The sequence below is a fragment of the Sabethes cyaneus genome, chromosome 2 (genome assembly GCF_943734655.1).
Source record: "Sabethes cyaneus chromosome 2, idSabCyanKW18_F2, whole genome shotgun sequence".
Lineage (NCBI taxonomy): Eukaryota > Metazoa > Arthropoda > Insecta > Diptera > Culicidae > Sabethes > Sabethes cyaneus.
In genome coordinates this window covers 2,867,353-2,883,789 of record NC_071354.1, presented here as the reverse complement: position 1 = coordinate 2,883,789, position 16,437 = coordinate 2,867,353, and the positions used below count along the sequence as shown (strand labels likewise).

At 37.6% G+C, this 16,437-nt stretch overlaps 2 protein-coding genes across 3 annotated transcripts; one reads left to right on the top strand and one right to left on the bottom strand.

Moving 5' to 3' along the window:
* Positions 1-3,595: 3,595 nt before the first annotated feature.
* On the bottom strand, positions 3,596-4,715 carry LOC128737715 (exosome complex component RRP43-like). Its single transcript, XM_053832411.1, has 3 exons — positions 4,604-4,715; positions 3,722-4,547; positions 3,596-3,656 (listed from the first exon to the last, which is right to left on the bottom strand). The coding sequence occupies exons 1-2, from the start codon at positions 4,621-4,623 to the stop codon at positions 3,743-3,745; spliced, it is 825 nt and encodes a 274-aa protein (XP_053688386.1). The 5' UTR covers positions 4,624-4,715; the 3' UTR covers positions 3,596-3,656; positions 3,722-3,742.
* Positions 4,716-7,679: 2,964 nt separating this feature from the next.
* LOC128734349 (G2/mitotic-specific cyclin-A) lies at positions 7,680-11,281 on the top strand. 2 transcript variants are annotated; one of them, XR_008411976.1, is made up of 7 exons: positions 7,680-8,230; positions 8,289-8,926; positions 9,005-9,209; positions 9,416-9,663; positions 9,737-9,971; positions 10,037-10,050; positions 10,140-11,281. XR_008411976.1 is itself a non-coding variant. In XM_053828504.1 (5 exons), exons 1-5 carry the CDS (start codon positions 8,060-8,062, stop codon positions 9,918-9,920), a joined length of 1,446 nt encoding a protein of 481 aa, XP_053684479.1. In that variant the 5' UTR covers positions 7,680-8,059; the 3' UTR covers positions 9,921-11,281. The 2 variants fall into 2 exon arrangements, 1 of the variants encoding a protein (XP_053684479.1); XM_053828504.1 differs by having other exon boundaries at positions 9,737-11,281.
* Positions 11,282-16,437: the final 5,156 nt, after the last annotated feature.

The following is a 16,437-nucleotide window of genomic DNA, read 5'->3' as shown; positions in this document are numbered from 1 at the left end:
CCGTTTCACACGCATAGCGAATAATAACTAGTTTTATAAATGTCCCATATAATACCAATTTGTCAAATTTTGCTCGGCTGAGGCGGAGCGGAGGCGGTACTCTCAAATGAATCAAACTTGAGTCAAAGTGATCGAACCATCCCTGATGTCGAGGTAACCACAATAGACCATTTCAGCAACTGACGACATTGCTGTTATTGATACTACTTTTTTATTTGTATTGTCACTGAGACGGCTAAGACTAGAAATACCCAGAGTCTAAAAATACGCGGAAGCAGTCATCTTGGAAGCCACAGCCAATCGAGCAGCGAGAATTGCGAAATAGGGAGCCAACTGAACTCGCATACTGTTTGCTTAAATGTTTGATTAACAAGTATTGAAATAATTATGAAATCTAGTTAAGCTACCCAGGTAACCAATAAGCATTTCCAATGCAATTTAAAAGCAAGCCAATAAGCACTTAAGTTGCCTTAAATGCTACTTAAATGCTATTTTGGCAAAATATCAGTTACTTTACTGCTAGCCCTCTTATAGTGCTGACAATGCCTATTTGCTGCTAATTACCAACAAGAAGAATTTAAATAGAATTGTGGATGCCAATTTACAACAGTTATGCAGTCAAAAAGCTGATAAACAACAACCTGCAGTATAAAACGCCAGGGATGCTAATAAACGACTGATTTACTGCTTATTTTAATGCTTATTGGTTATCTGGGTATTGTCTCGCACCTTGAATTATACTCAGACACAGTGTGTATCCAGCTTTCCTCGAGCGATAATGGCAGCTATTGAGCACAAGTGGGAACAATCTTTTGACATTCATTGCAGGAGCGTGGAGTTTGCCCAGACGAAGTTATACCGCACTTCCCACCAAACTGGACTCTGCAGTTTGAAAGTGCGACTGCACTACGTCCAACATAGTTCCAGCCATCCCAAGTCCCTACCTAGCGCCTCCACGTGGCCTTACCCGGTAATGCTTTATTCAGTAGCCAAGCTAGGAGGTGCGATGATGGGTGATTCCCGGCCGCCTGATCTCAAAACTGCGGGGTTGGATGATGGCTGAGCCACACGACCTTGTTAGTAGGTAAGCTTAACATTCGTTATTTTAATTAGGGGGAGCTCATGAAAGCTCTGCTTCATGAGCTCCCCCTACTGTACAGTGAAAACTCAGGCCGAAGAAAGTTTAAATAATGCTCATGATTCATGAATACCAGAAAAAAGAATTAAATTAATAATGGAAGGACTCATGTAAACTCAAATGATGCAGCTCTATTCCATTCAAAGGACTGCTGGTGAGATTGTTCTATTTTTGTTCATATATCTTCATATAATGTATATTCATATAACACATATTTTATTACATTACCATATACCATCATTATCGTAAAGGGGAAGGAGCATCAGGGTATCGAATGAATCGAAGACTGGATGAGGGATGTGCTAACCAGTCCAAGTCACATGAGGTCGGAGAGGAATTTGACGAGCCCTTCTAGCACACAAATCATCACGCAAGATAAGTTTGCACGGCGAAGTTATGTATCTAGAAATAGGAAGTCTATGCTGGAAGGAGTGTCTTATATTCCCGTGGAATCATATAAGCGACATTACTTATAGATCCATCCAGCCCCTTTGAGTCCTTCACGAACAGCATTGACATGAAAGTTGCTAGGTAGATAAATTCGATTCTGCAGTAATTCTATATTTGCATACAATGGGAAACTCTTGAGGTGACGGTGGCTACCCCCTTACATACATACATACATACATCTTTTTATTGCGAGTATTTCTAGTATTAAGGCTTAGTGAGCTTAGTTGACTGAAATTCCGATTTAGCAGCACTTACAAAAGCTCCAAAAGTCAGTCAAAAACCAAAAACTTTGCCAAACCAAAGGTACAAGAAAATGTTTTTTAGCCTGGATTTGTTGAGAATAATAAATTCAGCAACCCTAATGCAACACCGTTATAATCAGCAATTTTAATGCTTTTATCATACTAATAAAACATTGTTAACGCATAGGAGCATTACCGTGAAAGCACCAGTCGCCGCGCAGTTTCAGTGGCCGCGCACCCGGCCATATTTTCATTAATATCATAAAATTAAGATAAAAACATATAATTTTATGCATACAGTTCTGTTGTTACACTTTTTCTGTTTATGTTAAAGCAAAATAGACAACCAGGCGACGCTTGAAGAAGCAAAGAAAAAATAAATTCAAGCGGGTGATACTACAAGCACCTACAAGGCGCCATCTTTGTAAATTTGTTAGCTGACAAACTAAAAAAGTGCAGTGTTGAATTTAAGAGTTTCTTGGGACGCGTAGCAAAAATATTCCACAAAAACGGAAACGTGAAGTGAACTAAACATTTCTTCATATGAAATGCTGCACATTTTGATTGTTACTGCATTTTTGCTGGTATTTTCCAGTGTGCGGCCATTGGTACAGGTAAAATATTACCTTATCCTATCGCCGCGCTTGGGTCTTTGGAAGATAGCATCTACTTATAGAACCAGGAAAAGGTTATGGAGAATGTTCTAATATTCTATTGTACAACAGTTTTTCTAAAGGGAGGGATTGTTTTGCATTTGGATGTACATATAGAAGTATTTTTCATATATTTTATATTATTTTGCTTTAAAAGACAAATAATAGAAAAGAACTATTGAAAAACATGTTTATGACAGTAAAATTTATAAAAACATATTAGCAGTTGAATATAATATAAAATGTTTATTGAAATAAATGAGTACGAAAAGTCCGCGGCGATTGAACCATTGGTGCACTGCAATGCAAACGGAGCAAAATTATGTGCGCGGGGATTGGTACATGTACCTGATGTACTCGAAGTCGTGTTTTGCTTGTTAGTGGCAACAAAACGACGTTTTTAATATTTTTGTCTGAAAGCGTAATAAAAACACTAACCGAAAATGTATATTGCATAATAAAATGTAAAAGAAATATTTTTATACTTGCATTTATGTACCAGCCAACGTACTAAGTGCGCGGCGACTGGTGCTTTCACGGTAATTCAAATCAACATTAAAGATAGCGTTATTTGCGTATATTAAGAATAAGAAAATAAAACAAACTATTGTTGTATTGAGAAAATGACAGGCTATAATATGGGTATGGGGTAAAAAAAATTAACGTTTTTGGGAAAATTAAATTACCCCCTTTTCTCAGACATCACTTATTTAAATTGTTGATCTTCAGACCCAAAAGTATATATCACTATATCGTGAGATTTTCACCATTGCAAAAATTGGCAAAAGGTATTTTAAATGTATACCTAGTCCATCATTAGTAATTTTTTTTTACTTGGCTACTGTGAACCAGAGAGACTGCTGGGCATAAGTATACTTACATTTTACTACAAAAATCTCTGCTCTATGATGTTTGGATCGTGAGACATAAATTTTGGCACTATCATGCTATTATCATGTACGTTTCCCGATCGACCACACTTACAGAGCCACGGAGACCACTATATTTAAAACAACTTTTCGCGATATGTGACTAACTCGTCTTGCACAATACCGGAGTAAATGCGAATAGCCGTTTTATTTTCACATTAATCGGCGACTGGGTTGCGAGTGCACCGTGTTTGCAAAGACTCAAGGTTGAATTCAATATAAGACAGCATTCTAACGTAACCACCTAAAGATATTAGTAAATAGATAAAGATATTGGTAAATAATACAGGTTTATTTAATATAGTTAACCTAGATAACGGATGCAACCGTCTACTTTTTACTTTTCATCATCTTTCGAATAAGCGACCGAACCGATTTTTCTCGTTTCATAGCATTCTCAATGCACTGATCAAGTAGCTGCTGTTCCAGTGGATCGCCACCGCTTTTGTTGATGTAGCTCAGCGTGGAATCACAGATAGTAATCGTGATTGTCGACGTCGCCAGCGCTTCCTCTTCGGCCGTAGGATCCGCAATGATAGTGCCGCAAAATACAGCGAAGGATGTCGTTACCGGAATCGAGCTCAAACGCAGTGACACACGGTCCTCACCCTCTAACACTTCGCGCTCGTCTGTATCCGCATTATGTTGCAACTGTGGCAATTTTACTGTGTGCAGAGCTGCAACCAATGCAACAACCGATGCATCGAACACGCATCCATCATGATCCAAGCAAATCAAATCGCAGTACAAGGCCCAAGCCAACTTTTCTTTAGTGATGCACAGATCCTTAAGATTGACACAACCGGAATTAAGAATAGCATCAGCCAGGGAACATGTGTACACTTGTGCCTCTTCGCACGGTGGTCCTGGTCGATACTTTGGCGATGACAGAGGTGATATCTCAATGTTTGGTATGAGGAATCCGGATTCCGGCTCTGTCGCTTTAGGAGGCGCTAATTCAGCTTTGATACCACACACAACAGTAGTGTTTCCAATTTTTACTATAGCAGACCCATCGGCTGTCTTAATTGAATCGAAATTTATTGCAAGCGGGCGCAGATCGCCTATTTCTCGACCGTCAGGTCGAATGTTATTCTCGATGTGATCTTTGTAGTATTTCACCGGATGAATTTTTCTATACAAGACAAACGAGTACTCATAAATTGCGCATTAAATAATTATTTTACATACTTGTATGTCTTCAAATCCATCGAACAAGTTTTTTAACACACAACCTGAAGTATATTGAAAAAGAATTATTTCTAACAACTTAGCTAGAAATGGCAAGAGAACAGAGTTTTGTTTCCGAAACGTGCGTGCAACTGCAAAGCAGAAAGCATGAAAGTTTTGTTTATGTTTTCAGTTCAATTTTTAGGTTATGTTAATCTACAATTTGTACTAAAATTCAAAGATAATGGTACTGGACGTAATGCCTCCCGAAATTTATGCCCACCCAGATAGACTCTATACACAGTTAATTTATTCTATTAAAATAAGCGGTTAATTCGAATGAGATTGTTAATTCGGTTAATTCGAGTAATATTTAAAAGGTCAGTTTAACGTTTGGTCGAGCTTCTGTTTTAACCAGAGGTGGGCACCGCTAATCGAAATTTTAGCTACGCTAACAGCGAAGCCGCTAATTCAAAACGTTAGCTTAGGTAACCGCTTACTGTGAAATTTGTTAGTAGCGCATATTTAGCAATGCTTTTTTAAACACCAATTCTGAAAAAAAGATCTTCGTTTCATGAAAAAATTGCAGGCATGCAAAAAAAATATTTTGGAGAACATTACCACACATTACCACGTTTAAAATGGGTGAAATGAAATTATTTCCATGAGGCAAGACATAGTTTTTTCGATTTTTCTTTGGAGTTTTCCATCGCTGGAAATTTTTTTAAAAGATTTTTAAACTAATCTCATGTTTTAGTCTTGACCTTGGAATGCGGTCATGCACATATATTAATATTTTTTGAAATGGTGCTTAATTAATTAAGGTTTTTGTCAAAATCGGCGATAAGGTTAGTGCAATTAACGAAATTTGACTTTATATGCAGACGTATTGACAGATTCTAGCATACAAATTATTTTAACAATATTGCGGAGATTCTACCTTTTTAGACTCCCACGCGAAAATTATTAGCGTGGTTATTTTCTGCGTATCCTACACATGTTTGCAATTTAGCAATTTGAAACATCTGTTTTTCGTTATTGCTTTCCTATTGCACCCCTTTTTGCTTGACAAGCATATTTTCAATGTATTTGGTACAGGGTAATTATTATTAAAATATGAATTTGTGTACACTCAAAATAATCTGCACAAAACTAAAATGGTAAATTTCCATATTTATGAAAATCCATATGATTATCATGTGCCACATATATACACAATCCACCCAGAAGTACACATAAAAATTATACGCATATGTATAGTATGTGCAAATTTTGATGATAACTGTTAAAAATACATAAATGATAACTGTTTTTCACATAAAGTTGATTTGCTGGGCACATTGCAAATATCTATGTGTGGAACATTTAGAAACTATACGAAAAGTTTTCTCAGTGTAGGACTCGTAAAATTGTTCCAACACTCAAAATAATCCGCACATAACTAATGGAAAATTTCCAAATGAAAATCCTTATGATTATAATGTGCCACATATAAATACAATCCGCCCAGAAGTACACATGAAAATTATATGCATATGAATAGTATTTGCAAATTTTAAAGGTAAATTTTAAAAACACATAAATGGTAACTGTATGGCACATAAAGTTCATTTACATGGCACATGGAAAAAATCTATGTGTGAAACACATAGAAACTATACGAAAAGTTTTTTCAGTGAAGGTACTGTAAATAAAAATATCTATATTTTTCGCGAACAATATTTATTTACATTGTTTAAAGGTCATATCTTCAAAGGAAAAGCAAAATATAATTTAAAAAAGCAATAATTTTGTAAGGCTGCTCAGAGATCGGTATTGAGCTTGCTGACGTTTATCGTACGCACACATCGTCGCGCGGTTTGTTGTTGCTGTTGTTAGATTTTACATTGATTTTACACGTTTGTTTTTGTTTTCCCCCAGTTATACCCCGGTAAAAAAACATACGTTTGAGTGAAAAACGATAAGTTTTTGTAGTATTTTGCACTGGGCTTAGCAAGCTCTATAAGATTTACCGAACTCGGTACTTTTTTTAATGTCTGCAATGTTCAATTCATACATTAATTTTGCATCTACAAATAACTTTTTTTGACGGTGCGTTGTCATCACAGCTGTTTGAAACTACTTAACTATTAGTTCTCTGTGTAAATGTGTACCATCTGGGGAAATTTTTCAGTTTTTGATAACTCGGGTAATTTTTCAAATTGACCTATATATGTGACAATGAGAGATTCTCTTCATGCCTTCTCTCTTTCGTTTTTACGGCGATACTATAAAGCATTCACATATACACCAGAGATATATATAGAGTGGAGACAATGTCAAAATTGGAATGATAATTATCTGTCAGTGTCATTCCAATCGAGCAGACTACCAATCCAACGCGTATGCATGAAAGAGAAAGAAAATACGCATTACATACTTTTGGGATGACATGTCGCCACTCTGTATATAGTCACTCTAATGTCGTTTTCGTTTTTGCGGTGTAGCTACACCGAGGCTACACCGGTGTAGCTTTTTTGCACCAAAACTGTTCGTTTTCGATTTTGGTGCTACACCATTGCTACACTTTTTCTGCACCAGCTACACCAGAAAAAAAGAGAGTGTAGCTGGTGCAGATAGGAAAACACAAACACACCCATACCACATTACTGCAGCTGAACCGTAAGCGTTCGTTTATCCAGCGAAAAGTGTAACACCAAACGGTGTAGCTGCATCACAAAAACGAAAACGGCATAATATACACATCAGCTTTACATCAATCAGTTAGCAAAATGTTTTGAAAATTTTCTTTTCTATATGCATTTATGTAACCGCGAAAATCGCAAGAGAGGAGACACGAAGAGAATCTCTCGTTGTCACGCAGGTCTATTTGAAAAATTACCCGAGATATGAATTTGTATTACCTATTCGGTAGAATAGTCCATACCTACTTTCTAAGCCCACCCTGTATAACGTACTAAAAATATTTAAATTTAGTACATTGCTTTGTGTCGCGGAGCGGGCATTTTTGTATGCAGCTGTTGATCTCGTCTCATCTTGAATCCCTCCTTTTGAAGCGAATTTCTATAGCAAAGGGAAGCATCGTCGAACGCCGCGGACTGTTTTACTTGTTTTATATCTATTCTGTGTCTCAAATTAATATCGTTTAATGTTTAGTGTACAGCATAGTTAATCAATTTGAACGAGAATGCTGTTGTGATATGGAACAAAACGCAGAATTGTAGGAATTTTTCTGCGCACTACAAAGCGTTCCGTCGTAGCTGGAGTATCTGTAGCAAGAGTGTAAGTAGAAGAGAGACAAAACACAAGAGGCCCTCTGATCAGTCATCCGTGTCGAACGTGAGATATCAAACGGATAAACGGAAAAGAGTCAACAGTGGTGTACCGAAAACAGATCGCACAAAAGAAGTCACCACAGTAGGCCAATAACAATAGGTTTACCGCAGCGACACAAGACTAGCAATAATCAATAGCAATATGGCCACTTTTCGAATCCATGAGGACTTGGAAAAAGAAAACCGTGTTTTGGCAACAAAACCCGGTGGTGCGGCGGCCAAACAACCCCAGGTTCAACGGTCCACTTTTGGCGTGTTGAATAATGTAGTCGGCAACAAAAAAACGGATGGCCTAGTGCCAGGAGAAAAAGCGGTAAGATTCAATAGTGTTGTGTTAAAACTGTGTTCGTTAATCGTTTTTCTATTCTCAGACCCTGAAGGATGTAAAAAATAAAATAAAACCACTAAACAACACGAAAGCTAAGCCGGATGAAAATGGCAGTCTACCGATGAATCAGGCTAAAGCCGTATTCAAACCCGTAGATCCGCTCAAAACATTTCAAGTGTATGCTGATTCGAAGGAAAACGTTACCAAGGACGGTGCAGCCGCTAAAAAGGACGATTCCCTTGTCGATGCTAAACGCGAGCCACTGCAAGAATTGAAAAATGATGACCTGCTTGAAACGCCGATGTCTATGGGCGAAAGTTTTTCCCCAATGTCGGTAGACAAATCGATAACTCTGTTAGAAGCGGACATTTCCTTGCCTCCCCGTAATGATCGGGACCGTTTCTTCGAAGTGGAAGAATATCAGTCGGATATTTTGTCATATTTAAGGGAAGCGGAGAAACAGCACCGTCCAAAGCCGGCCTATATGAAAAAACAACCGGACATCAACCATTCGATGCGTACTATTCTTGTAAATTGGCTGGTTGAGGTCAGTGAAGAGTACCGTCTACAAAGCGAGACGCTTTGCTTGGCCATCTCGTATATTGATCGGTTTCTCAGCTACATGTCTGTAGTGCGCGGTAAACTACAGCTGGTTGGCACAGCTGCCATGTTCATTGCTGCGTAAGTCGCTATTCTGTTTTCATTCTCTCTTGTTTTGTTCTCCAATTTTACATATAAACATTATTTGATCTATTACAGGAAATATGAGGAAATCTACCCGCCAGATGTTGGCGAATTTGTGTACATTACCGATGACACTTACACCAAAACACAAGTGCTACGCATGGAGCAGCTTATCCTCAAAGTGCTCGGTTTTGACCTTTCCGTACCAACTACGTTGGTATTTACCACCGTCTACTGCGTAATGAACGACGTACCAGACAAGGTGAAATACATGTGCATGGTAAGTTCTGTGAATAATTACAGTTTTGATTGCTTTATAAAAATAAATAAAATCCGAACTATCTCGCTGCCTCATCCAAACAAGAATTATAGTAACCTGTTCCAAGAACATTACCTACATTCTACTGTATTTGATTTTGTTGCTTTTTGAAGATTTTGCTTAATATCTTGGTATATGCTTATATGTATGTATGTTTCTTATTGCAGTATCTCTGTGAGCTATCGCTTTTGGATGCTGATCCATACCTTACGTACCTGCCGTCCCAAATCGCGGCTGGCGCATTGGCTCTCTCCCGTTACGCACTTGATCTACCCATCTGGTCTCGCATGCTCGAAACCAACATTAGCTACCGGCTAGAAGATCTAAAAGACATAATTCTCGATCTGAACAAGACACACATGAAGGCTGATACCCTGGGGGAACAGGCGATCCAAGAAAAATTCAAGGCCAATAAGTACGTATAACTCGGTATTTGGATAATTGATCTGAAATTGATGTACGTTTATTTGTTTTTTTTTTTTTTTCAGATACATGCAGGTCGCAACTATTCCCGCTGCCGAACTGTCGGAAGAGACGTTTGATAAGATGTGCAAATCCTTGGCAGCAATAGCATCCGCAGCAGCGGAAACAGAAGCTGCAGTTGCAGCTGAGGCCCCTCTCAATCAAAATGATTCCGTGCGGGAAATGATGTCCTCATTGTTGTTCGTCTGATAATGTACTTGCTACTTGAATTACGTTTCTGTATCTCCAAGTTTTTCTGTTGTAAGCACGATCCGCAGCAAAAGGCTCCTTTTGTGTTTTTTATAGGTTTATTGTTTTTTTTTTAGCAGCATTAATTTATGTAACTATGCTTATTTGTAGACTGTTTTCTCGACTTTCATATTTCTTTTGTTTCCGATTGTATTTTCTTTATAATTTGGATATGCGCAGTCGAAAGAAATACTAATTTGACGACGTAATATTTATGATAAAGCCCCCATTCCATTGCGATTGAAGCAACTGCTGACCCCTCACGGTGATCTAAAAGTATTGGAAGGCACATACTGTGGATGTAAACTCCGACTATTTCATTCGAGATATATGAACAAAGATATATTGTACTTCTTATTGTTTATTTTGGTCAATGCTAATTCGGACAACAGTGAAGATAATTTAAGTAAATGTAAGTATACAGTTTTGTTAAATTTAAGCGTGACTATACACAAAACACAACCCCAGCACAGAATATAAGTTTATCAACTCTTAGCTTAGACAGGAGAAAGTAGATCATTTATAGTTGACCAAGGAATCCAATAGACAGCGCGCATGATTTCTGAAACCTGAAATGTGAACATACCCAAATCAGTCGGCGAACTTTTTATAAAAATAACGATTTCTCTTCACGAATTAAATTCGTAAAGTTGATTTTGGGAGAAACATTACAACAATTTTTGACGTCATTTATATTCGCAATAATAAATCGTTATCCAGCATTTGAGTTTTTTCACTGGTTGCGAAATGTGAGGCAGTAAAAATTAACAAAAGTTTCCTTCCATCGGAGCATTTTTACGCTCATGTTGTTTTCCGAATGGCAACCTGATAAGAATAATTTTCCTTTTAAGATATTTAAATGGCTAAAATTTGTTCGGATTCTCTAACTCGTCAAAGAAACTTTTTACTCATTCTTATACCATTTAGATATGCGTTAAAAAACCTAAACTAAGTAATTTCACTTCAGTTGATGGAAAATACTAATATTTATTTAATAAGGTCGTAGCTGGGGTTTTCGCACTATCTACCAACCACTTCGATTTCATCGCAGACAATCAAAATTGCGAGATTAAAATAAAGTAATTTAATTTTCTACTGTACGTATCATCGAACATTGCGTTAGAAAGCTAAAAAGAAAATCAATTTTAGTGTAAAAAATAAGTATACAAGTACGCTTAAGCAACTTTACGTGGCCACAACCGAGTGAGTTCGTGAAGACTTTTTACCTTCGAATGAAAATAACCTGAACAAATTAGATGTAGGACGCAGAGAATCGGCATGGAAACTAGCGCAATTTAGGGTTTTAACCAGCAAGTGTCAATAAAATGAGAATTTTTAATAAAGTAATCGCTTTCCTTTTAAGAAATACAATTTATTTATGTCCAGAAAAATATTCGCTGAGCTACCCTCCCATGGGTAGCTGGTTAGACGAATGTAATTTAGTTTAATTTGGATATAGGTATGTGTCACGTAAAGCGGAACCGTTCAGATTGAAGGTACCGGAAGGGTTTAGGTCTCTGGTGGAATGCTGATCATGCTTGCGTTGCGTGCCTCCAAGGTATGCACAGAAATTTCGCTGCTTAACTGCTTATATGTTTCCTAGCATAGCATAGCATACCATAGACAACCGTACACACCATGGGTGGCTAATATGGTGTACCCGTAAGTAAGTTTTTAAAAAAAGTCACTATTATCAAATATTTAGAAACCAAGTAATTTTTTCTTGTAAACACAATTGTTTTCTCTATCTTATGGCGCAAATTGGGTTTCGATGGACCTCAATTTTGATTTGCTATGGACAAACTAACTAACTAACTAAGAATAGTTTTTAAATGAGCGGTAGATGGCGATCATACGGTAATTACGTTTTTTGAGTTTCCATCAGTGCACCTAATATCCAATAATTAATTTAATTTTTCATTCTGATATCCATGTGCATTATTTCAACTTGTCACGACCAAAGTTTTCACTGTACAGTAGGAGATGATCAGCTGAAACAAAACAGATTATTAGAATAATATATTAGGCTTACCAACCGCAGAACCACGCAGCATCGCACCTCCTAGCTTAGCTACTCAATAGAGCATTACCGGGTATGGCCGCGTGGAGGCGCTTGGTAAGGACTTGAGATGGCAAGAGCTATGTTGGTCGCTTTATTGTTTGCTTTCACCAGTTCATACCCTGCTAAACTGCTTAAATGTTTCCTGTGCACAAAAAAGGCAACAAACGAGATATGTTCAATTACCGAGGAATAACATCGTTGAGTGTCGTCTCGAATTGTTCGAGCTAATCGTCTTAAAGCCCCTTTTTTGACATTGCAAGCAATAATTTGAACGCGGATCAGCATGGATTCCTCCCTGATCGATCCACTACTACAAATTTGCTGTGCCTTACCACCCACATCGTCGACAACATGTCTGCAATAAATCTCCTCTGTTAAAGCTGAACAGGTCGACAATAATTGGAAAAGGTGTTTTGCCAGTAGACAAAACTGCACGCGATTGCTTTCATCGGTGAAATTGACGTCAAAACTTGTCTGGAATTATTACTCTGTCATGGAACATTACACCACCGTCGATCAAACTAAGTGCTTCGCGTCTATTGTAATAAGGTTGAACTTCAGCTGAAACACTTTTGGAGCATGTAAGCCAACCATCGCGGATGTATTCAGCAACGGTTGATGCAGCCTTTCGGAGTGCTGCAAAAGAGACAGGAACTTTTTCTGCAGCATCAGAATGAATGCTTGAGAGATCCTCTTCCAGGGAAAGAGCAGCATTCACATATTCTTCCTCTGGTTGTTTAGTTCGATCAATTAACTTAGATAACAGGTCTGCACATCCGATCCCGTTCCACTATGGGCAAAAACGAGCAAAAACCAGACGCAATTAAGATACGGCTTACAGGCTGATAAAATATACATGATCTTATGTAAAATTTTCCGGAGAACCTCGTGGTGCTCATCCCTTTCCTGTTTGCCATCGGGAAGTGACCCATTTTGCTCATTTTGCCCTATTTTTGACAGTTTTTCACACTTATTGGCCTATACCTAGCTAGACTTCGAAAAAATAAAACTTTAAGACCTGATAATTTTGTGTAAAAAATTCCGCAAAATCGAACAGGGTTTACCACATTTAGTTTTGAGCACATTAATTTTATTGGTTGAGTTCCCGTTTCATATGGTCTCAGGTCGACCGTGAGTTCAACCAAAAAAATTATTGTGCTCTAGACTAAACGGGATAAGCTCTATTCGATTCTGCGGACTTCTTTACACAAAATGATAAGGTTTTTAAGTTTTGTTTCCTCTAAACTTTGCTTAGTATAGTTCTATAAGTGTAAAAAATGTTAAAAACGTCGATGAAAGAGTGAACCCTTGGTATGTCCGCAATCATTCCATCATTGGATTGGGGCATTGAAATGTCCCAGACTGGGACTCCCAGTGCTGATTTAACTCCTGGAGCAAGGCGATTGAACTGGAACAAATAACGATGCGTATTGATGATGAGAAGCTTTTTTGATTCTTTATCAACTTGAAGTTGCAGATATAAATCTGAGAGATCGATGATGCTGCAAACGGTGCTGCCATTAGTTGGACGAAAATCTCCTCTGGGATAGGAAGCGGGTAATGATTTGCTTCCAGCGCTTCGTTGAGCCCTGTTAAATAGTCCGCGTCCACGATACGAGTGGCCCACTCGGAGATGTCGATGATGCCCAGCGATCGCGTAAGTTGGGCACCAACCAATGATATCGTACTGAAAGGAACAGGTCGTTTTGGATAGAAAATCCGTTTGGCATTTGATTAAAAAAAAAGCTTTACAGTCATTTTCTTGCATTGTCCAAGTGAGTCTATGAAAACATCCGCATGCTTCGTTTGGAATTCAAGAACTTTCAAGAAGAACTTGTTCATCGTCTCTTTTCACTTGTCCTTGATTGCAGATGAAGTCGATAAAAACTAACCATAATCCAGACATTTCTATCCAATCAATACCCAGAAGGTTGAGGTTTAGAACCGTTGTAACGAAATATCTTCCTTGATAAGTTTTACCGTTGATCTGGATTTCGCACTGAAAAACTCCGATTAGTTTAAGTGGCTGACCTGATGCGTTGATTGTTTCAATTGTCGGATTGAAATTAGCTTGATATGGCTTTCTGTATTGAACTTTGGTTTGCTTCGAGCTTAACGGTTGGTCGATTACCGTGGTGTCCGTTTTAGGATTGACCAGTTGTTGAGTTGTTGACTCCTCGTAAGATTTCGAGTTTTAATGGAGCTTCAGCTGTCTCGGTTTCAATTCGAAAAAGTAGTTTAACGCGTACGTCTGCAAAGCGTGTTGCTTTAAAACCGCAAAAAATCAGTCATTTGAATTGGTTTATTGTAAGTTTTTCAAATTCGGAAGCTTCACAGGCGCAATTCATCTTCCCTCCGTAGCTGATGATGTCGTCTGCTTCGGACTTCAATAGTTGTAAACACTGCCCAGTAAACCATTTGGTTTGTATATCTCGATTGCAACTGAGGTATACGAAATCATATCTGAACGAAAAAGTTATATTTCACGCCATATAAGAGCATATATGTACCAAAGTGGAGGCGATATACGTGCGAAAATTTTGACAACTATTTGTAATTCTATTTTGCGCAGTTTTTATAACACGCAACTAAATACTCCTGAATATATGATATAGATATAAGGGTAAGCGGGGCAAGACCGCCCGCTTAAGCAAAACCACCTGTATAAAAAAAAGTTGTAGCTCAATTTCTAATTTATCTGCTTTAAATGAACAATTGATCTATTATCTACATACAAAAAATAAAAACATAAATATCTGTAATGATTTTCTATTTTTTATTGCGATTTGGAAACACGTCCAAAAAATAGAGTATTTTTTCCATGCGGGGTGAAACACGCCCACTAACGGGGTAAAACCGCCATAGCGTATAACTTTAACAATATTCAACCGATTTTAATGAAACTGGTGGCATTGGATTCATGAATTTATCTAATTTAAACAAATTGAATCAGTTTGCTATCAAACAATACATAGTTCCCCGAGATTCGCAAGTTCGAAAGAGTGTCCGGCAACCACTCGTATTGGAAGAATATCAGTAATATAGGTACCAACAGTCTTGAAATTGATACCGTGTAGTTTCCTTAGACAACAAGATGGATCGGGTTAGGCATCCTGGAGTCAATCTTTAAGGACTAGAGAGGATCTAAGATAAAATATAACACTATGAGTATTAAAGTTCCTGCAATTGATCCGGTAGGTCATTTTTTGACATTTCAAATTGTTCTGATTGATAGAGCAGATACATATTACTTTTCCTTTGCTAAGATAATTTGCTATATTTTCATAAAAAATATGTTTATTCCATGTTATTTGTTCCAAGAGGGAGGAATTATTAAAAAAGCTATATCCGAGAAAACACGAAAATGTCCATAGCGCCCGCAGGGAAAATTTGCGATTTAGATTTTTCCAAACAGTCCACCAGCTATAAACTAAGCACATTTATATTGTTTTATGTAAATCTGAGATTCTTTGGTCCAAACTATGCAATTATTTTAAAAATCTCCTTATCGCACTAGCATTATACACGACGGTCTTGCGCCGTTCATTGTGGGCGGTTTTACCCCCAAATGACCGATATACACATTTCACTATTTATTTCAACAAAATTGCATGAACAGTTACCTAATTTAGGTACTGTCGGATGAAGACAGGATCAGAGAAGCGATGTGGGTTGGATTTACTGAAAGTTTTAACGTTTTGAATAAAATAAACCCTAAGTTCTGCGGGAACAAAGTTATAAAAAACGAAACGATTATAACGAAAAATCTATTTTTATTTATTTCTCCGATAGTTTATACGATATTGCTGTACAAGGTATTGTAAAATATTGCGTACGCATTCAGTAATATGACTGTCATCAACATTTAACACCAATTTGAGCCGGTTTTACCCCGGCGGGCGTTGTTACCCCGTTTACCCTTAATCAAATATTGCAATTGTCTATCCTGCTTTATAATTCACAGTCATGAATTGTATATGAAGACACGCACGACTGCAAAACAACTTATTGTTCACTTCGATTTGACATACTCTAATCATTATACAACTCCAATATGAAATTGATATGATAATATTACTTGCGAGATTTTCAAAAATTTGTTCGGCGTAAATTTGTACTGAAGTAACTCCGTTACTCGCAAGATCGCTTTCTTAATTTCAGCTATTCTTTCGCGATTTTGCAGGCTCCTCGCTTATTTGTTGTATCTTGGAAGCAATGAAAGACTATTCAATTATGAAATACAATATATTTACATCTATTACTAGATAGAGTCAGTAGGATTTTTGCACTAGCCCCGTAACTGTCCTGTAATCTAATGGTTGTGAAGTCTGTTGGAGAGGAGGGTCAAGTCTTAAGAAAGACGTTTAATCCCAAGGCTTTGCTTTTTTACGTCTATTACTAATAGCTGACAAACCA